Source organism: Desmodus rotundus, chromosome X, assembly GCF_022682495.2.
Source record: "Desmodus rotundus isolate HL8 chromosome X, HLdesRot8A.1, whole genome shotgun sequence".
In the NCBI taxonomy this organism is placed as follows: domain Eukaryota; kingdom Metazoa; phylum Chordata; class Mammalia; order Chiroptera; family Phyllostomidae; genus Desmodus; species Desmodus rotundus.
The window spans coordinates 101,234,424-101,256,321 of NC_071400.1; the positions used below are offsets into that span (position 1 = coordinate 101,234,424).

At 60.8% G+C, this 21,898-nt stretch overlaps 1 protein-coding gene across 1 annotated transcript; it reads right to left on the reverse strand.

Annotated features, from left to right (window-relative positions):
- Positions 1–531: 531 nt before the first annotated feature.
- On the reverse strand, positions 532–9,643 carry LOC128780012 (SHOX homeobox). The gene is made up of 5 exons (XM_053917586.1): positions 9,352–9,643; positions 6,007–6,215; positions 2,235–2,292; positions 2,055–2,143; positions 532–777 (listed from the first exon to the last, which is right to left on the reverse strand). Exons 1-5 carry the CDS (start codon positions 9,641–9,643, stop codon positions 532–534), a joined length of 894 nt encoding a protein of 297 aa, XP_053773561.1.
- Between the last annotated feature and the right edge of the window lie 12,255 nt (positions 9,644–21,898).

Sequence of the window (21,898 nt, forward strand, 5' to 3'; positions counted from 1 at the left end):
GTGAGCAGACCCCCGCCCGGGATGTGACCGTCCACACAAATCCACGCGGGTCCTGCAGCTCGTCAGGGGAAAGCAAGTTCATGGCCGAGGACACCATTGCTGGAGACCAAGAACTGGCGTCTTCAGCGGAGACCAGCCCCAAACTTGGGTTTAATGGACTCTATGATCTTGGAAAGGTGTGGAAGAGGCCGCATGCACGGGGTAGCGATGCCGCAGCAGATGGGGAGCGTGCCCGGAGCTCCACGTGGCCCGGGGCTCGGGGAGGTGGCCTGGCGGTCACCTTCTTCCTCTCCTGCAGTCTCTGCGGAGGTCTGGCGGGGTCGTGCGTTCCGGGGAGCCCCCAGCCCAGGCCAAACAAGGGTCCCCTGGCTACCCAGGGCGAGGAGACCACTGCGCTAGGTCCGTCCCGCACCCTTGCTGCGCGGGGGACGTCCGTGCGTCCATGTGGCCGCGGGGGGCGCGCAGGGGTCGCGTGCAGGGCGCAGCGCGGGCAGGGTCGCGGGGCCGGGCGGGAGCGGGGCGCGCGACGGGTCAGAGACCCAAGGCTTCGGCGTGCTTGCGCGCCTTCAGCCGCAGGTCGGCGATGCTGGAGTTTTTACTGTTGCTCTTGGCCGCGGCGGCCACGACGGCAGCGGCGGACGCGGACTCCGCCAGCGACGCGATGGGCAGCCCGAAGGGCGGGGGCGGGAACATCAGGTAGGGCGCGTGCGCTGCCAGGTGCGGGTGCAGGTGCGGGTGTGCGTGCGCCACGCCTTCCAGCTGCAGCTGGGCTTGGACCTGCGGGGCGGGGGTGGAGGGAATTGGCACGGTTAGGACGTGGAGGCGACTTTTCTGCCCGGGTGGACCCCAAGGGCAGCTTCTCTCCCACGGAGCCACCCACTCTGCTGGAAGTGTCTGCGCTGTCCTCTGGTCACCCTATGGGGGCAGGGTGCCTGGAATACCCCCAAATGTGCTCACCCATGCGACGCCCACCCGCAAGTCCTTTCCAGCACCGAGGTGTCCAAAGCTCCCGGGCTCCTCCTCCCCAGGCCCCAGGTTCTCTATTTGACTTGGATGCCTCCAGACTCAGGGTCCGGACTTCAGCTGGGGCTCCCCCACGACCCTTCCCAGAGGACCCCCAAATCCCTGAGGTGCACAGCCAAGTCCTCCAGCTCCTTTGGCTGACTCCCTCAGCCTCTCTCTGTGTGGGAGAGCAGGAGATGGCCCTGGATACCCTTCCCGCCTTGGGCACCTGGACCTGAGAACACGCAGCTCGCCCCCCACCCGTCTCCCAGGGGTCCCGTTCACAACACCTCCCAGAACGCACGTCCTAGCTGACCAGCCAGCGCCCAGGCCAGACCACCAGCTCTCTGGCCCCTGAGCAAACACTCGTCCCCATAGAAACCTGGGCCTCCCCATTTGGGGAAAATCGCTGTGCGTGGTGGCCAGGAATCTACTCTGCCCAGGGCTTCCCTGTTCCACCCGCGTGTGGGAGCCTCAGCCTGTGCACCGTGGCTACCGTGCTGAAGCAAGGTAGGGGGCAGGTGGGCGCTGCCTTTGCCCTCATCTTGCCCTGCTGGTCCCTTACTGGGCCCTTTGGATATTTGGACTCCACGGGTGTATTTCAACCCCGTGGTCACCCCGTGTCCACTTCGCACTGTGCTTAGAGCTGGGCCAGAGGCCCCCAACTCCAAGGCGTGGGGCGAGGTTGGTCTGGCAGGGGTGCAGCCACCTCTCGCGGAGGCCCCGAGCACGCAAGGAGGCGAGGGTTTGGGTGTCGACAGGGCCCCGTCTCTCCAGGCGGTGAGCCTGTGGGTGGCTCCAGGGTAGGTGGGATTTCTGTCCCTCCGATTTTTGTAACACTGTTTCGCTTTATGACCTGGCCCTTCCCGAAGGTGACTCGTGGAGTTTTACAGCGTGATTTTAATGCGTGCCAACGGGTCTATAAATGCTGTCTTGTAAAAGCGGCCTCTTTTCTTCCGCGCGGGGGCGGGAGGAGCCGGGGAAGCGGAGGAGGCGGAGCTCGCCAGCCTTCTCCCCCGCCGCGCGCTTCAGCGGGAAGAAAACCCGGCTACCTGTTGGAAAGGCATCCGCAGGGCGCCCATGTTCACGTAGGGCGCCACCCTGCAGGCGTCCAGGTGGCTGGCCGTGCCCAGGATAACGCCTGCGAAGAAAGAGGGAGGCGTGAACACCACTCTGCTCCTCCCAGGACCTGCGCACCTCTGCCCGCGCCCGCCCGCCCCCGGAGCACCTACCCTTATGCATCTGGTTCTCTTGCTTGCGACACTTGGCTCTCCGGTTCTGGAACCAGACCTGGGACGGGGCAGACAGACGCACGCAGCCCAGTGAGCCAGGCCAGGCCTGGAGACTGGGGTGTCCCAGCCTCGCCCCCTCCCCCCAGGACGCCCAGGCCCCAGGGCGATGCGCGCAGAAAAGCTCCGTCTCCGCCTCCCTAATCCCCTGCCCAGCCGACACTCCTAACTGGCGGAGTTTGTCAAGCCCACTCTGGGGCCCTCCCGACCCACGAAGTGAGACAGGAGCTGGACCTCCAAAACATTTCAAGCAACGGAGCAGGTGCCGGGCAGGCCAGGGAGCTGGAGAACCTCCCACCCTTCCGTGTGGGCGTCACCCCTCCACCATCACCCCAAACCTGGAGAACCCCATCCCACGCTTTGGGACTTTAGCTGCCAAGGGAGGGAACGAGCACACAGATGGACGAACAGCTCAGAGTCCGGCGCCCTCCCCAGTCAAGCTGAGAACACAAGCTAAGTCCGGAAAGGTCCACGTCCTCTGGGTCCTCCTGGGAAGCGCGGCAGGTCCCAGTTATTATGACGGAACCATGACCCTCATGCATCCGTGAGCCCCAGACACCCCCAAAACACAGGTTTTGCTCTGTAGGCGCTTGGCCTCTCTGTCCACATCTCATTCTTGGGTCACCTGATCAAGAGTTTGGGGTTACAGGGCCCTGGGCCCCTGAGCTAGCCCTGCTAGGTTCATAGGCCTGATGTCCAGGCTCGGGTGCAAAGGCACCCCCCCCAACCCTCCTTCATGTCACACCTGCCCCGCTGTGCCTCACAACCCTGGGCATCACAGGGAAAATCTGGAGCCACCCCCCAAACTTCCCAATTCACTTAAGTTGTTTTCTGTCTGGCTCCCATGCTCGCAGACCCCGCGGCCCCATAGCTGACTGCGCAGGAGACTTGGCACAAAGGAACATTTCCCCTCGCCCACTCTGCCCTGGGGGGCTGCGGACCATGCGCCCACCCTGCACAGGGAAAGCTCGGCAAACCCCGGGGGTTTGGGAGGATGAGGTGGACTAAGAAACCCAAACTTTTCTGTCCCAGACTCTCCAGGCAGGGCACAGCCATACGCCCACCTGCCAAGTCGGCATTGGCTTTCCAGAACGTTCCAAAGCTCCCGCCCAGCAGGCTGCGGGGAGGCAGAAAAACTTTTATGCGTTCTGCTGAAAAGTAATTTCCAACAGGACCCTGCAACCTACCAGCTGCAACTCACCAATCTTGACCCGGTTTGCCCAACCCAGAGAAGGTGTTCCTCCCATCCCCACGTTGGACGCCCCCACCTTCTGCACGGTCCCGGTTCCTCCGCCCTGTCCTTGGGGTCCCGCACCCCAGTCCTCGAGAGAAAAAACAGCCAGAGGCTCCAGAGCCCAGGCCACCCTCCCCCAACACACGCATTTTTCGAAAACAGAATCCTAGTTAAGTACGAGAAGCTAAGCTCACTTCCCCTTCGAGGGCGGAAAGGGGGGGGGAACATTATGAGGAATAAGAGTGATGAATTAGGTGCTGCGTTAAGCGATAATAAATCAGTCTTGGGGTGATGCGAGATCAATTCCAATTAGTCGTCAATATGCTAAGTAAAGCTCCGTACACTGGTTTAGACACTTATTTCTTCATTAAGGGCCAGCCGCTGATTCGTCTTACCAATGCCTTAATCTGATTTCCTTTTGATTTCCATTACAGACAGTGAATAATGACATTTAATTTAGCTCTGCGCCATAAACCCGAAGATATTTGTTGTAATTAAATTACGACCTGCTCCTCACCGCCGGCTCATAACTTTCGATTGTAAGCCTGACAGCTGCGGCGTCGCAGCTTCCAGGGCAACGCTAAAAATAAAAGGTTAATAAGGACCAGCTTCATAGGAGCCTCAATTTATTTACAGCAAATTTCCACACGAAATTGAAACCCTACCCTTTAACAACGGGGCGCGGGCTGTGCTGAGCAGTGCCACACCGTTCGGGAGAGACGGGGTGAAAAGCAGTTCCCCGGGGCTTCGCCCCCTTTCCCTTCTCGCTCCCCCACCCGGCCCCTGCGCCTTCTCGCCCAGGCGCCCCGCACGGTTTCCCTAATTGATTTTTACAACCATTTTTCTGCCCTTCTCCCCATTTCCACGCGGTTCTTTTCCCTGTGGCCCAAGTGATTGCTTTTATCCCTGTTTATTTTTATTATTATTTACAGTCATTAAATTTTAATTCGCCTTGTGAATCGATAGTCGCTCCATCCTCTCCCCACCCTCCCTCCACCCCCCCGCTTTATTTTAGGGCTTTTTCAGGGTCTGCGGCCAACCAGGAGCCAATTGTCCACCCCTCAGTGGGCCCCGTTAAGGTGCTACCCGGTAATAGACTGCCGAACGAAATAGTGTGGAATTCAATTACAAGTAATTTATTTTTATAGAAACAGTACATCAAGGCCGGGGAGATATTGCGATCCCGGGCAGGCAGAGACTGGGAGATGACATAAAAGTTGATGTCCCCTGCAGCCAAAGTTTAATCTTTTCATTAATTTATACGGCGCGGCCCAATTCATCTTCCCAGAGAAGGGTGGCCGGCAGGAAGCGCGCCCCCCGCCCCTCCACCCCTGTGGCCAGAGGCCCACACGGGCTCAGCTGGGAAAAGGCTTGCCAGAGCTATTCCACCCCTTGCTGCCTCCTGTGCCGGAAGGTTCTAGAAACTGACCCCAACAGGAAAAGATTTCAAAAGTCCCGGTGGAGAGTTGCGTTCCCTCTTAAGTAACCCTTGCTTTCTGCGCGGCCACACCAGAACGCAGAACGGGCTTTGGAACTGCACACACACACACGCGCGCGCGCGCGCGCGCACACGTTCTCCAAGTGGCAGATTTTGGAAGGCGCATTGGCGTTTTCGTTTCCGAAGTTAAATCTGGAGAAAGTGGTGTGAGAAGGTGTGGACGCCACAGCCAATAGGAAACCGGCTGCTGCGGAGAAAGCCTTTTGCTCCCCGGGTTGCCAAAGTGAATTCCATTTCTTTAAAACCGGTCCCCGGAGCCCGGGACACTGACCTCTACCCCCTCTACCCGCGGCCCTCCTACGACGCTCTGAACTGTGGAAACGACCCACGGAAGGCCAGGGTGCCAGGCCCAAACTCCCCCGAGGTGTGCGCACTACCTAGAGCGAGCGGATCTTGGCTACCCTCCCCCACGGATAAATTAATACGCGTAACTTCACGTTTACCGCGGCCCAGAAAGGCTCGCGAAGCGCCCCTCCGCGCACGTGCTGCGCAGGCCCAGGGCGCGGCAGTCAGTGGCTCGCCAGATGGGGCATCACGAATTCATGCGCGCTCGCCTCCCCTCCTCCACCGCGCCCCGAGCCCCTGGGGCCGGGGCTAATCCGACCCCGCGTGGGCAGAGGCCGAGCTCATTAAGATGGCCGGTGTGGGAAAAAGACTCCCCCCACTCTGCACCTCTCCCGTTCCCTGCAGTGGAGGGAGGAAGCTGGGGAAGAGAGGGAAGAAGAGGACACCCGAAAATTAGGACGGAAATTAGGGGGAAAGAGTGATCCAAATCCCTGACAACCCGGAGGTGGGGATCAGCTGGGCCTGTCGTGCAAACCGTGCGCCCCAACGCGTGAGGACCTGGGGCATCTCCCAAAGGCCTGGTTGCAGCCCGCCCCCAGCCTCCCTGCGATCCTGGAGGAGCAAGGAGGCCGGGGTCCAGGTGGCGTGCTCCGGGGGCGCCCCACCACCTGGCAGTGAGGCCCCGCCCAGGGTCCTACCTGCACGCGCGCCTCCGAGAGCCCCAGGCGCTGGCTGAGCTCCTCGCGCATAAAGGCGTCGGGGTAGTGCGTCTCGTCGAAGAGCCGCTCCAGCTCGTTCAGCTGCTCCAACGTGAAGTTGGTGCGGCTGCGCCTCTGCTTCAGCTTCGTCTGCCCGTCCTCGTCCTCGGACTTGACGTCCTCGCGCTTCTCCTTGCACTCGTAGATGCCTGCGGGGGAGCAGGGGCCGGGGCACAGCGCTGAAGGCCCGGGTCGCGGGCCCGGGCCGCCCCAGTCCCTCCAGCAGGTCCCGCCTCCCGTCCCGCGTGCCCTGCGCCCCACGCCGCGGCAATATGGCTAGCGGTGGACGCTTTGGCATGACCTCGTCAAAACCTAAGCGTGTGCTTGCGGGGCAAGGGGCCCGGGCAACCAGCGCGCCCTGATGCAAAGTCTGCGTCAAAGTCGATAAAACCAACGCCAGGGGAGGACACGCTTCTTTTTTTCTTTTTCTTTCCTTTTTTTTTTTTGGTAATAACTCAGGCCCTGGAGAAATAGTTCCCTCAGTTTTGCACTTCGTGTGTGCTGACATATTAATGTAGCATCTCTCTCTCTCTCTCCTTCTCTCTCTCTCTCTCTGCCCCCTCTCTGTCCCACCCTCTTCCCCTGCCACTGGGACCAGGCCCAGGAGAGCCGCTGCCCTCTGCTGCAGCGACCCCCGAGCCCGAGACTCCCTCCAGCTGCTGCAGCTGGGCGCGCAGGCCCCACCCTGGTCTCTCTTTCCACGAGCATCAGGGTGAGGTGGGAGGCCAGACTTCGGCTTCCTGCTGAGCCACCCTCTCTCTTTCACACGTATTGACACTCAGTCGGGCACACGCCCCACCGGGGCGCCAAAGGTGGTGGCACTTTCTTCCTTGCAGAAATTACGAGTGTGCCTGTATTTGCTGGAGGGGGGGGGGGGCATCTGAGCATTAGGCAAGAACAGCAATCTGTCCTCAGTTCTTGGAAATGCAGTTCCTCACCAAGCTGGGGGGGGGGCGGTTAGAAGGAAAGGCCTCCCGGCCCCCCAAGGCTGCTGGCAGCTGCCCCTCCACCAGCCCTGCACTTTTCTTCCCCTTTGGTGCCCGTGATGGGGCAGCTGGGCAGGGGCACAGAGCACCTCCTTCCCCTAATCACATGTCCCCTCCGTGTGCAGGACAAGAGGCTGACCTCAGGAACGTCTGTGCAAAGAGGCTGGGGTCCCACCAACTCTGAAGCAGCCAGAACAAGCCCAGAAGGCCCCTGAGTAGCAAACGCAGAAAGTTTCAAGGGAAACGCAGGCCCTTGGGCCTCCCACTGCCGGGGTCCCCCGACAGCTGAACACTAGAAGCCAAGCCCTGACTCTGCCTGAGATGTTCCCCTCAAGGGTCCTGGCTGCTGGACGCTGAACCCCACCTTGCATGTGAAACCGTCTTCACCCCTGAAAAGGCGCGCCTTCCCAACACGAATTCCCCTGTGTCCTCCCCACGTCAATGCTTCCCCGGAGGCCTCTCAACTCTGGCCCTCGGGAATGGATCTCAGCTGAGAAACGGCCTTCAAAGTCCTTCAGAGGCAGCAGCAGGCTCTGCAAACCCCACAGGCCCCCGGCTCAGCTCAGCGGGCACGCCGCTCGCTGCTGAGAGCCCAGGCCTTCTGGGGTTCTCGGCAGCCTAAGAGGGTCCCCATGGCTGCCAGCTGGGGGCTCAGCCTGGCACGCCCAGCCTGGGGGAGAGGGGTGGAAGGTGCAGCTGGGCACCTGTGTCTGTCCTGTCCTTCTGTCCTTCTGCCTCTTCTACTAATGCTCTTATTTTCATCGGACTTGTGGAAGGAAGGCCTCCACAGAGGCATGTGCGTGGCTCTCTGCCCAAAGGCCCTCGTTCCTCTGGGTTGGAGAGAGGAGGGGGCTCGGCCTCTAGGAAGGGCTGGGGGGGGACAGCTCAGCACCCCCAGACTGTGGGCCAATATGTGCTGTGAAACCTCGGGAATTAAACATCGCCCCCCCCCCCCCCCGGTTCTGTTCAGCCACCAGCCGCCTCTCCATCAAGCCAGCTATGTTGGTATGGGTGACAGAGCCCGGGGAGAAGGCCAGTCCCCAGGCAAGGCTGGCCATCCTGGGCCGCCATCCAAGGCTGGTTGCTAAGCCTCTGCCCCCTTCTGCTTCCACAAGGTCAGGGCCTCGTCCACACGGGCCTGGAGGCCACGGCTCCGAAACGGCCTGAAAGTGCAGGAGAGAGAGAAGGGCTCCACGTCTGCGAGAGAGCCCGCTGACCTCTCCCACACTGCACTGAGCAAAACAGGACCCGGGGATCGAAATGGCAAGCCTCGATCTTTCCTCTCTTTGTAATTAAAAATCAACAAAATACACATCCGTGCCTCTTGCAAAACGTGCTTCCTAAGAAGCCTAGCAGGTATTTTTGGTCTGTGATTGATGGCTCCCGGTGTGTACAGAAGTCCCCCAGTTGGGATCTTCCCTGCCTAGCTGCAAAATCCACCCCCCTTAAGCCCCCCTTTTCCAAGACCCAACAACAGAGCGGCCCTCGGCGCAGATTTCTGGAACGGCAACGGGCAAGGAGGCCCAGGGCGCGTCTGTCCACCTCAGGCCGCCTGCGCTCTGACGCCCAGGCGTAGGGCTGCCGCGTGGTGCGGCCACAGCCTCCCCGGGTCCTTCAGGCCATATCCAGACCCGGGCCACCTGCAGGCGCCGGAGTGGTTTTAATTTACAGGCCTGTGCAGCCAAGATCAAGGTTCCAGGGGGAAAGTTTTCCCGAAGCGAGAACCGCGGAGAGGCACGGGAGGCGGAAAAGGCGACCGCGCACCTTCCGTCCCCGACTCCCGGCCTGCGCGTCCTCAACGCGGCCGTTTCCAGCTCGAAGCCGGCAGGCGGTGAGGGCGTGAGGTGCGCGTGCACCGACCCCGCTCCGTGCGTCTGTGGGTGCCTATCAGGAAGACCGGCAGACAGGCAGACGCGCACCCCGCAGCCCCACAGCCGACCTCGGTCTGAATTCAGGCACATCCCTGCGGTCCACCCCAACCCCGGAAAGTGCCCCGTGCGATGCCCAGTGCCGACGTCCGGGAAAGCGAGCCCGCCGGTCCCTGCCCACCCTGGCTTCCCGGCCTGCCTCCTTCCCGTTCTGTGTCTGCGCTTGTCTGCCTGTTTCCTTTCTCTCTTACGAAAACACTGACGACGGACTGCCGAGGCCTCTCCGTCTCAGCCGCGGCTGTAAATTCAGAGTTTAGGGTCCAATGGAGAGCCACGCCGCTGCGCGCGGAGCGAGGGGCGGGCAGGCAGGCTCGGCGGCGAGCAGACGCGGTCCCCGGGAGCGGCCCGGAGCCGGAGCCCGGCGAGCTTACCTTCCGAAGCCCTCCCCGAGCCGCCGAACTCTTTCAGCTTGTCCTTGTCGTTGTCCACGTGGTCCTTAAACAAATGCAGCGGACAGTGACCGCTGCCCTCCGTAATGTCCTGCAGATTCGATTCCGAGCTGCCCAACTCCCGGGAGCGCGCCAGTCCGCTCTCCAAAACTTCCCTGTACGTGATCGAATCCTTCTTCCCGCCGCCGCCGCCGCCGCCGCCGCCGCCACCGCCGCCGCCCTCCTTGGTTTTCTGGTCAAAGGATTTGGATACAAAAGCCGTCAGCTCCTCCATGGCTGCTCGGGGCTGCGGGGGTCCGCGGGGCTCGGCGGGGCCGGCTGGGAGCTGGGCTGCGGTCCGCACGCCTCCGCGCGCGGAGAGGTCGGTGTGTGTGAGGGTAGGTCCCTCCTGCCGTTATTTATGCCTTTCAATTTGAGATCTCACTATTTATACGCCGCTACCTCCGCCCAACCCCCCGCGCGCCCTGTCTGCAGCAATTAAGACTCCCGGCTCGGCGGCGGGCGCACGCAGCGACGCTATCTCTTCCCCCACCTCCAGTCCGGCAATTGGCTTTCTTTCCATTTCATCACTGCTCCGCGTCTGTGCACCTTGGCGTGGAGAGGTAAAGATCGAATTTTTGAAGCGAGAGGGAGAGAGCGCGCGCGCGCGAGCGGGCGCGGGCGCCAGAGCTCCAAACAGGTATCCGCAAGCTCTCCATGGCTGGCGGAAACGAAACTCGAGCAGGAGGAGTTTATGGATGGCGAGGAGGTCCTAGCCGACCGGCCGGCCCCGGCAGGAACACAGCCCCGCGCCTAGGATGTATCCGGGCAGGACGGGTCCGGGTGCGGCAGAGTGACGACACCGAGGGCCTCCGGGCGGCGGGGACGCGCGATCGCACACAGGAATTGACTCCAAGGTGCGGGCGCGGGTGGATTGCGAGCTGGACCCGCCCGCGCGGCCCACGCAGAGAACGGGAGGAGCGGTTGCGGGCGCGACGAGACTGGGGAACAGGTCCAGGACCCCGAAAGAGAGGACGGGCCCAGGTCTTCCCGAACGTGGGCGCTGGAGCTTCGGCGGTGGCGGTGAGACGTGGCTCGCAGACCTCGCTGGGGCAGACGCCGCAGAGGCCGGGGACGGGGGCGCTGCCTGGCTGACGCCCTCCCCCCCGCCCCGATCTCGGTGGTGGAGACTCGGAGGTGCCCGCGGGTCGCTGGAAGAATTAATTTGTCAACAGCGATCTTTCTGGCACGCATCAGCCCTCTCGGCGGGACCGGTGCCGCTTGCTTTAGAACTGTTCCGTCAACCTGGTGTCTAGGATATTAATTTGGGGGGGGGGGAATATATGTATATTGGGCTGTCACGGTTTTCCTGGCGAGCCCCTTCCCACCCACCCCTCTCCGATGCGCTTAGGAGAAACCACTTTGCTCATTTGCGATACGAAATCCATTTGATACTCTCGGAAGCCAAGCTTGTCACCCTCTGCAAAACTCCATCTGGAAATAAAGTTGACTTTTTCTCCGTTCCCCTCTTTTTTTTTTTTTTTCCCTGTCCTATCCCCTCGCCTCTTCCACCCCACCCCCTAGCCCAACTCCCACGCTGGAATTGGGAAGAGGCTTTGGGGGGGGGGGCGGTGAAGGGTGGTGTTGGGATTTTGGAAAACTTGATTTTGCATTTTCCTAAGTTGAAGCATCTGTCATCAGAGCCGGGATCGGGCCCCCCTGGGCTGGGCGGGACCCGGCGTTCTGCCCCGAGCGGAGGCCGCGAGAGTCCGACCGCGGTCTCCTTCGGCATGGAGGAACGTAAAGGATTTCTCTGGAATCCGCGGGGCCGGGGTCGGGTTCACGTGGGGGGTCCTCCAGCTGGGGGAGGGGGTGTCATGCTGGCGAGGGGGGTGGGGGAGAGGAGGAGCAGGCTGAATTGAAGGAACAGACCCGCGCTTTTCCTTCCTCCCTTCCTCCCTCCGCTCCATCCCCCCCGCCTGCTTCGCTCTCCTGTCTGCCCCGCACCCCGTTTTGAGAGCGCTGCACCAGGCGCCGGTCCGCCGGCTCCGGGGCTGCTCTGCCCCGCGTGCTGCGTGCGCAGGAAACGGAGGGATTTGGGGGCCGCCGCCTCGCCCGGACTTAAAAGGCGAAAGGCGCAGGAGCCCTGAAAGTTAACAAACAGGTCTTTGTCACGGCGGCCCTGGAATCAAAGCGGAGGCGCAGGGATATCACACGGAATGACAAATAGCCCGTAATGCATTATTCAGGCCGCCTGCGTAGGTCAGCGGGGGAAACGCCTGTGGCTGGCGCGAGAGGGGTGCGCAGGGGCCTTGCTAGCCCTTCCTCCCGGGAAGCCCTCCACCCTGGCCACCCCGCAGAGACCCCACAGTGATGCGCAGAGAGGGAAGACCGGGCGAGAAAGAGAAAGCCTAGGGGGAGGGGGCTGGGGGGCAGAGCCACTGTGTGGGGGCCTCAGACTCAGGGTAACCGCTCCCCTCCTGCCAGCCTCACCGGCCACCGGCCTCAGGTGCAGCGGCCTCGTCCCTAGGGAGCTAGTCGTGACCCCCAAGCTGCTGGCCAGCCAGCCTCTCCCGCAAACCTGCAGGGAACCCGCCTTCCCCTCGAGTCCCAGAGGGCCTGGACCCGCATAGCCTGAGGCTCCTTCGCTGGGAAGCAACAGCCGCCCACCGCAGACCCCGCGCGCGCTGCCCCCGGCCTCGGCCCCACCCCCACTCTCAGGGACGCTGCTCCGACCAGGGTGGGGGCCTCCAGGGATGTCCCCGCGGAGCAGCAGCAGAGACCCTGGACATTCGGGCCTGGGAGAAACTTCCAGCCCCTTCTACCACAGCTCAGGTTCCGTCCCCACTCCCCGAGATTGCCCAAAGGTTCTGAAAAACCCATCCTGAAAGAAAGGGTCCAGGATCAGCGTCTCTTCTCAATGGGGAAGGCCCCGCTTTTTCTGAGAGTAGGCAGGGAGGTTACTTTGTGCCAAAAGCAAACTTTCTCTCTCGACTTGAGGAACGCCATGGCCTCCCTCCCTAACTTTTGGGGACCCAGGATGGCAGTGTGCACTAACTCCCTCCTCTCCCACATCAAGAGCACACAAGGCACCCTCGCTTACTCCCCTTTAAAGGCAGCAACACAAAACACCAACTATTCATGTTATTCTTTCCATTTTCGCCTAAGCAAGGACTCTCTCTGCCACCTCCTTCCAGGCCTGCTCTGCAGGCCGCAGGGTGGGGAAACTGTGAAATGTTCCATTTCCGCTGGGAGATGTCAGGCGGGAGGCTCCGGGAGGTGGCCTGCCAGGGAATTAAGGGCCCTTGCTGGTTGGAGCCCACCCCACCCCAGCCTCCAAGCAGGGGGACCCAGGAGGGAGTGCAGGGTCTGCGACTGAGAACCTCGTCCTGGTTTCACTGACAATGTGAGTGCACCCATCTGTCCTCCCCCCCACGGCTTCAAGAAGAAACGGGTGTCGGGACACTTTGTGGATAGAAACGAAAGCGTGTCTGCTCCCTGAAAACAGCAGCGGCAAAAAGAAAAGCAAGACGTCGTGGGTGGGAGAGGGGAGAGCAGAATACAGAGGGTCTGCTTTGGTGGGGTGGGGGAAGCTTCCTCCGTGGCTTCCACCACACACACCCTGGAGGTCACGCCAGTTGTGGGTTCACATCCGGGTGTTGCTATGGCCCCGCCTGGCACAGGCCCGAAGGTCCAGAAGCCCGGGCAAATCCAGGAAGCCTGAGGGCTCCTACCGAGCCAGGGTGCGTTGATGCTTCAACTGGGAAGACGTACGGGGACAAAATGCAATAAAAAGACATTTAAAATCCAGGAGACCTTGTACAGGGACAAAGAAAGACTCCTGGGTGACAGGGGGAGGCTGCAGGGTCATTTTAAAACAGATGTTCTCTCCTGGACTTTGGAGGCACCGGGTGTGTCTCAGCCTTGGATCCAAGTCCGCAGAGCAGTGGCCGGTCTGAGCCAGCCAGCGCCCCGTTTGGGGAGCAGGGAGCAGCCCCACTGAGGAGAGAGGTTCTGCAGCCCAGCCATGGGGGTGGGGTCCACGCCTGCAGGCCGGCACCCCCTACCGTGGGAAGGTTTCTTGCCCCCCCCCCACACACAGGAACCTGGATCCTCCCAACCTGGCTCATACTCACTTTCCCGAAATTCTGTGTATCCTCATTCCCGCTGCACCCAAGCTAAAGGTGCAGCACCCTCTCCACCCCAAGTTTACCCCGTGAGAGTCCTTCTGGCCTGGCCAGGGCGGCTCCCAGCGTGGCCAGAAAGCTCCCACACGCACGCAGGTCCACAGCTGGAAGTGCCTGGAGCCGCCTCGCCAGCTGCCCCAGCGGGCAGAGCAGGCAGGTCCGCAGGACCCCCTGGTGCTGCTGGTGGGGTGGGCGTCTCCCCTCGTCCCTGTTTATTCCCACCTGCCGGAGAGAAACGGGCCGGAACATTTCTTGGCTTCTGTACCTGCCCGGGGCCTTCTCCCTGAACGTCACACAAGTTAAACTAGTATGTCCAGGCTCGCCAGGCCAGCCCAGGGTCCCCGGAAGCCCCATGCAGAAGGCAGCAGTACTGCTGACCCCAGATGACCCCTAGCCCCAGGCCTCAATGCCCCAGCGGAGTGGGGGTAGCACCAGGCAGGACACACACCCCGCGGTCAGGCGTGGGGAGCACGAGAAAATGCACACCGGCATCTTCCCATTTTATAAAACAACTTGACTTTTCTGTCCATGAATTAGGTACATTTCAATGAACAAACTGTTCCTCATCTCCACCCCCACCGCCCCCCCAGCCCCCATCCCTGCCTCTGTCTCATTTGCAATGCCCAGGGAGAGCAGGCAATGAATATTCACACATTTAATATCTGGCTTATTGAATCCCTGAAAGGTACGGCTGGGACTTTCCCCTTTGAGCCCGGTGGCGCGAAGCTGCTGCTGACTCGAGTGTACCTACTTTAAATGAGATCTCACGCCCTGGGCTCTTCAGTGCAGGGTGGTCTCGGCTCCCACACGGTGGGGCCACGACCCACTCCCTGTGCCCCGGGACCCATCGACTCAGAGCACCCCCCCCCCCAAAACCGAGGGCATGCCTGTGTCTTCAGCAACAGAGGAAGCCCATTTCCAGACCTTCCCCTTTTCCCCCTCACCCACTCCCTCCACCTATGCTTCCAAAGAGCTGGTCTGTTAATAAAAAGAATAGAGTGGGTGTTAATGCTTTTCGCTGACGCACGAGCCTTTTTAACAGCAACAACCTGGCCGTCCCCGCCCATTAAATATTTATCAGCATCGACCCCGAGGTTCTGGAGTTTCCCGACGTCTTCCCACAATTCACAGATGGGGCGGGGAGGGGGGTCCCCTCTCTGACCTCCCCCCTTTGAGATGGAGAAACCTGCATTTGTCATCTGTCCGGGGCTGTTTATTGATTTATCCAAAATATCCGTGTTTGCAGCAGGGGCCAAGGGGCTCCGTTAATCCAGCGTCTGAATGGGAGAGATGGATTCTCTTGGCAAAGGGCGACATGTATGATATTAATGAAGACCCCCATGCGGAGGGCTCTCAGCTCTCCCCTCCAGCCGGTGGGCCGCCTCTGAGCTGCCAAAGGCCCGCCCAGAAAACGTAGGGTTATTTTTCTTTCATTTGCTCTCACTTTTGCAACAAATCCCAGGATTTATGTGGGGGGTTTCTCAAATGGCCCTGCATTGGGGAAAAAAAAACAAAAAATAATAATAATAAAAATAAAAGCATTATTAACAATATATTTTGGGGGAAGGTATGAGATTTGCTTTCTGTGGAATTCTCTCTCGCCCTTTCATTTCCCCTCCCCGTGTGCTTTCTAACATATGGTGGGCATTAAAAGTCTCTCCTTTCGGATTGAATCACAGGCCCCCAACTTTATGTTTTATTTAAGAAAAACATTATTTCTTCAGGAGCCAAGCACTTGACCACGGAGGACACCTAAAGAGGGTCGTTTTCCGGAGACCACCGCTAAACCAACAATACAGCCAGCTCTCCCGCGCGCGGAATACATTACGCGCTCCCAGGGAGCCGTTCTGGGTAATTAATGTCCCCAGGAATACATCGGAGCCGTGTATTTTGATTTTCTTCTCCTTTCTGGCGCACGGCCTCCGCAGAGAGCGCGGGAAGACGGAGGCCTAAGTTCTTCCCGACGCTGCCCCCACGCCGGATGGGCGTCCCCCTCCACACGCCGATCCATCGCGCCGAAGACTGGGTGGGAAACAGCTCGACCCCAACCGGGCTCCCAAACCTCTCCTATTCCAAAATGCAAATGAAAGCAACGAATACATCCACGCCCACAGCCAGCCAGGGAGGGAGAGTTTCCTGCGGGAGACAGAGGCCCCTGGGCGGAGGGTTCCGCGGGAAGCCACGCGCCTCCGCGCAGCCTGGCGCGGACAGTGGGTGCCGGGACTCCCGGGTGAAAGCGGCAGGCCCAGGGCGCTGTCCCCGCGGGCCGTGCTGGGCCGGTGCCCGCGCGCTGCCTTCCGCCCCGGCTGAGGCTCGGCCGCGGCCCCCCAGGGCAGGCGAGCATTGCGCTTCTCCCGGGGCAGGGAGCGCTGGCAGACCAGGCCCCCGCGGCCCCCGCCCCTCGTCCACCTGCCCTAAGTTTGCAGGGGGTTCAGCCTGCCACTGCAGTCCCCAAGAAAGACTAATGGAACCCGGGATCGCGGGAAACCTCGGCACCGCGGCGGGATCATCCAGTCGTCGGCTTCCAGACGCGATGTGTTCAGAAAGAGACGCCAGGGACGGACAGGCCACCGTCTAGGGAGCAGGCGTTAATTAATTGCCCAATTTCTGCAGAAGACAGGGACACCCCCTGCCAATCCTCCACCCCCCGGGGGGTGCCCTGGACCCCAACACCCCCTGCGGAAACAGGCCGGAGTCCATGTGCCAAGGGCACATTCTGGAAGGACAGTTCACCTGGGCACCGGCCCCAGCCAGAATGCTGGGGACCCCCCAAGAATGCTTGAGGCCCAACCTACTCATCCTGGGAAACCGGGGGTCCCTACGGTCCCTCACCAGCCTCTCTGGCCACAATCGGACTGGACTCTGGGGGGGGGGTCACAGCTTGACTGCCCCCACCCACACACTACCCTCCCCCCAGTTCCCTGTCAGACCCGTGGTCCCACAGAGGGCACCCCCCAAGGGACAGGTGGGCTTCGCACTCATAAGGGTCTTGGTGAGGTGGGGGGGGCTTCTGCTGCCTTTCTGCAGGGGCCCAATCATCACCCCCCCCCCCCCCCGCACACACACACACACACACACACTAATGAGGCGCACACACACGCTGGCTGCCCAGGATTGCTGGTGGAGGGCCAGGGCTCTGCCCCTTGCCCTACGGTCACCGAGTCCCTGGCCTGGCCAGCTCGGGGAAGCCGGGAGAGGGCAGAGAACGGGTGTCTAGAGGGCCGCAGGGCTGAAGGCAGGAGCAGGAGGGGCAAGGCTTTGGGGGTGTGGGGTTGGCTAATTGGGGAGCCCAGGCGCCGGCCTGGGCCAGACTGCGGGGGAGGGGCCTCAGGGCAGCGGGGAGGGGCGCGCCCCGGCTCCGGCCTAAGGCCTTTCCACCCGCAGCTCAGCCTCCTGGCCTGAGGCGAAGCTTGGGGCTAGAGGGCTGAGCTTGACCCGCTGGACGCGCGCCAGGAGCCCACCTCTGCGCGCAGCACCCCCTCCCCCTCCTCCGCTCCAGCGCTGACCGCGCAGGGGAGGGGCTCATGGGCGCGAGCGGGGTGGAGGGAGGGAGCCAGGGACCCATACACCTCCCCCTCATCTATTCACCAGTCCGAATGTGGGCTAGGAGAGGGGGAAGCAAGGGCGGGGGCCGGGGCTGGAGACTCGTGGATGAGAACTGACACCAGACTTGGCCTCTTGGGCAGCAGAACGCACTGGGCCATTTTCCTGCGTGACCCTCTGGACACCTGCCCGCTGGACACCCCAGCTGGGGGACTTGGGGGCTGGAGGGAGCGACTGCCTCCGTAGCCTGCTCTCTGGAGGGGAGGGCAGCCTTGGACTTCATTCCTTTACTGGCTCACTCATTCACTCACCTCTGACTGCGGAGGGAGACCCCTGAAGAAGAAGACAGGGACACCGCTCCCAGTCCTTCACTTCAGACCATGGAGAATCTGGGCAGGACCCCCAGCCCCCAAATCACACTTCAGTCCAGAAAGGCTGTGAGGATTTAAGAGGCCGGTTAGGGGCTGGCGTGGAGGAGAGGCTGCCGAGGTGGTGGTCGGCGGGAGGTCACTCGGGCATGTTTTCAGACCCCTGGGCCTCCACAGTTTGAGGGCACGGCCAGGCTGGATAGGGTCACCCGTGCTCCCTCGGGGTGGCGTGATTCTGGACTCTGTCTACCCAGCACCGGGAAGGTTGTGGTCCCCAAATACACGTCAGGAGGGAAGGGGGCAGCTAAGACACCCCAGGGACATGAGACAGGGGGTAAAACGCAGGGGGCCTGAGGGGCCAGGGTGGTCCCGTCCCAAGGAAGAGTCCTGGCAATACCCATAGCGGCCCGCAGCCATCCTGATCCCCTTCCCAGCCGGTGCCATGGGTCCGGTGGGAGAACCAGATGCTTGGACCATCCTGCAGGCTCCGTCTGCCGTTGTCCACCTGGGCCCCGGTTGGGTAGCATGATCAGGTCTTACAGAGCAGGGGGGACTCCATCTGGACATGGGGGAAGGGTTTCCAGCAGACCACCAGCCCCGGGTTAGCTACAGGCCTGCCCGCGGGACCAGCCTTGGGTGAAAGAGCCTTTCTTACGTGTTCGGTGAGTTTTCCGTGGGAATTTACTGATCAGCCATCCCCCGCCCCCAAAAGTGGCTACAGCCTGAACTCGGCACCTGTGGCTCATAAGCCCCTGTACTGTGAGAGAGACTTTGCAGATGTGATGAAATAAGAGATGTGGAGATGGACAGGTGAGCCCAGATTAGCCAGGGGCCTGCAACCTAGTCACACTGGCCCTTGGACAGCAGGGAACTCTCTCGAGCTAGAGCGAGAGATGAGGCAGAAGGAGGAATCCCAGAGGTTCCCAGTGGGAAGGGACTCTGCCCGCCGTGGCTGGAAATGGTCACAGGAAGGTGTGTCCGGGAATGTGTGTAGACCCAGGAGCAAAGGGCAGCCCTGGCCACAGCCAGCGAGGAAGAGATGTCAGCTCTGCACCCCGATGAACGGAAGGTGACCCATAACCTGAGTGAGCTTGGAGGCAAGTCTTCCTCAAAGGGCCTCGTCCGTGGGGGCTCCAAGCAGAGGACACAGGTGAGCCACTCATGGGGGGCCCAGACTCCAGGCCCCAGGCAGCTGTGGGGCAATGAATGGGTGTGTGTGCGAAGGCCCTCTGTGTGTGAACATCTGTCACAGCCGCCGCGGGAAAGTAGTGCATGCACTCATATGAGCACCGACCATGTGCCAGGCACTGGGGTACAGGTGAGACACACCCGTGCCAGGTGCTGGGGGTACAGGTAAGACACACCTGTGCCAGGTGCTGGGGTACAGATGAGACACACCTGGGCCAGGTGCTGGGGTACAGGTTAGACACACCTGTGCCGAGTGCTGGGATACAGGTGAGACACACCTGCGCCAGGTGCTGAGGGTACAGGTAAAACACACCTGGTCCAGGTGCTGGGGTACAGGTGAGACACACCTGTACCAGGCACTGGGATACAGGTGAGACACACCTGGGCCAGGTGCTGGGATACAGGTGAGACACACCTGGGCCAGGCACTGGGGTACAGGTGAGACACACCTGTGCCAGGTGCTGAGGGTACAGGTAAAACACACCTGATCCAGGTGCTGGGGTACAGATGAAACACACCTGGTCCAGGTGCTGGGGTACAGATGAAACACACCTGGGCCAGGTGCTGGGGTACAGATGAAACACACCTGTACTAGGTGCTGGGGTACAGGTTAGACACACCTGTGCCGAGTGCTGGGATACAGGTGAGACACACCTGTACCAGGCACTGGGATACAGGTGAGACACACCTGTGCCAGGTGCTGGGATACAAGTGAGACACACCTGGGCCAGGTGCTGGGGTACAAGCGAGACACACCTGGGCCAGGTGCTGGGGTACAGATGAGACACACCTGGGCCAGGTGCTGGGGTACAGATGAAACACACCTGTGCCAGGTGCTGGGATACAGGTGAGACACACCTGGGCCAGGTGCTGGGGTACCGGTGAGACACACCTGGGCCAGGTGCTGGGATACAGAGGTGAAATAGGTACATTTCCTATCTGACGATGCTCACAATTTATGGGGGAACACAGACAATATGCACGTCCGTGAATCTGAAAACCAGACATAAGTTCATGTGACGCAGCTCTCTGAAAGGCTAGGAGTCACCTGGCCAGGTGAGAAAGGAGAGGAGGAAAAGTCACATTTTGAGCAGAAACTTGAAGCGTTTTGCAAACTCTGTCCATTTACCTTGCGCACATCTCCGTCCCCCAAAGGAAATCTCACCGTGTTCTGGAAGAAAGAGCATCGTGGTTTTTCACGACCAGTTCCAGTTCCTTCCAGGTCTCTGGTTTCGGGTTGAGTTGAAAACGTTGAGATCTTCCGTGAACACCGGCACAGAGAGCAGACATGGCACCTGGGCGATGCCAACACCCACACTGGTGGACGGATGGATGGATGGTCGGAGGGAGGGATGGAGGGATGGTGGGTGGATAGAGGGATGCATGATAGGTGGTAGACGTGGTAGCTGATAGATACGAAAAACAGTTTCACATGCAAAAGCACTATTAATATTCGTGGCTATTAATACCAGTGTCCACAGGGTGTCCTGGGCAGTGCAAGGTGCTGAGCACCCTCCCTGGTCTCCACCTGCCAGGGGCCAGGAGCACCCTCTCTCCAGTACTGACCACAAGGTCCCAGACATCCGCAATGGTTCCCTCGCCCAGGACGAAACGTCCACGCGGCCCACCTGGTAACAGGATATTATTGTCACTCTCAGAATTACAAGCATCCACAGCTCCTTGTGTGTCTCCTGGAGATTTCTATGTGTTATCTCGATTCCTCAGAACAGCCCCAAAGGGCACTGATGCCCCTTCTCACCTGACAGAGGGAAGGCTGGAGCTCCGTCTCAAGCACCTTGAGCTCCAGAGATGCACCCAGGAGAGGCGGCTGCGCATTGGAAGGCGGCCCGTCTGCTCCCCTGAGTCCCAGGAGGTTTGGGAGGTTTGCCTCACTGCAGGGTGGGAGTGGGGTGCACAAATAAGAGAAGCCTCAGGGCCCACGTGGGGCCAGGTGACAGGGGCACAGTGCTGAGTTGTGTCTGTCTGTTTACGCCTCTTCCTTGGAAACAGCCTAGTGTTCCCCACATGCCCTCTGCCCCCCACCCCCAGGACAGGCTGGGCTGTGAGCAGACACAGGTGCCTGCCCCCATCTCCAGAGCGTGGTGCCTGCCCCACGAAGCACAGCGACCCCCACACCCAGGGCCTCTGAGAAGCCACCACACACACCCCCCGAAGCTCAGAGAGCCCCCGGTTTGCAAACCTGCTTCTCCTGCCCCGCCACCCTGAAAACATCCCAAACAACCGCTTTGCTGCGAGGAATTGATCTTTGTTTGCGTATGAGATCCTGTCTCAGAAAATGCCTCTCGCAGAAGCAGCGGCGTGAACGCCAACACCGGGTGCGGGGTGTCGGCGAGGCGGGCCACGGCCGTCACTCTCTCCCTTCGTTTCCAGAGTCTGTGGCAGACACTGTGGGGTTCTGGTGTGGTGTCAGGGCAGCGTGGGAACGCCCGGAGTGGCATTTCTGGGTGGACACACCAGTGGAGTCCGGGTGACGGAACTGTCCCTGCTGCCCGCGTCACCCGCCCTTTCTTGCCTCTCTGGGGCCTGGAAATGGGGACAGCCGCCCAGAAACACTCGCTGGAAAGAACGTAAGGTCTGCTAAAGCCCCTTCTGCCCTGCTTTCCCCCCTAAGCCCCAGCACGGGGGGATGACCTGATGCCTTTGGTTTCCTCCGTAGGACCCAGCCTGGACGGCGGCCTCCCACGAAAACCAAGGCCACCAGAAGAAAAACAAAACAAAAAACGTTAAGCCATTTCCTGAGGGCTCTCAGAAGTGCATTCGAACTCAACCAAAGCAGCTCTTCACCCAGGGGAAGTCATCTTCCGGAATGCCGGCCCACCCAACGCGGAAACATTTCGAGATAAAAATGGTGGTGACCACCCAGGGAACTGCTTTCCTTTATGGATTCGAGCCTCTGCCCTCCAAGAAGCCCCCCACATTCCTACAGGGTTCACGGCTTCGCCTACAAGTGGCATTGAGTGGCATCCTTGGAAAAAGCTGGAATGTCCCCTCGTCAAGGGTCAGTTAGTGACTTGGTCCTGCGGGCCAGCCAGGGACCCCTTAGGATCCCACGTGCCCACGTATTTGTACGTGTGCCTTCGTCTTGTAAACCGTCAGCATTAATCAGGCGACTGCGGACTCCCGGTGCGGGTGTGCGTGGCTGGACGGCGGACAGAGTCCAGGCCCTGAGTACAGTGGACAGCCTTTGATCCACGAAGTGTGGACAGCGACGTGCAGCTGTGCCTGCGTCCAGCCCAGCTAAGC

Bases quoted from the DNA above. Each gene is read 5' to 3' on its own strand.
- LOC128780012 (XM_053917586.1), bottom strand. From the start codon at position 9,643: ATGGAGGAGCTGACGGCTTTTGTATCCAAATCCTTTGACCAGAAAACC. The intron at 6,216-9,351 runs GTAAGCTCGCCG...GCTCCCCCGCAG, and splicing joins CTCGGGGAGGGCTTCGGAAG to GCATCTACGAGTGCAAGGAG. The intron at 2,144-2,234 runs GTAGGTGCTCCG...CTTTCTTCGCAG, and splicing joins AGAGAACCAGATGCATAAGG to GCGTTATCCTGGGCACGGCC.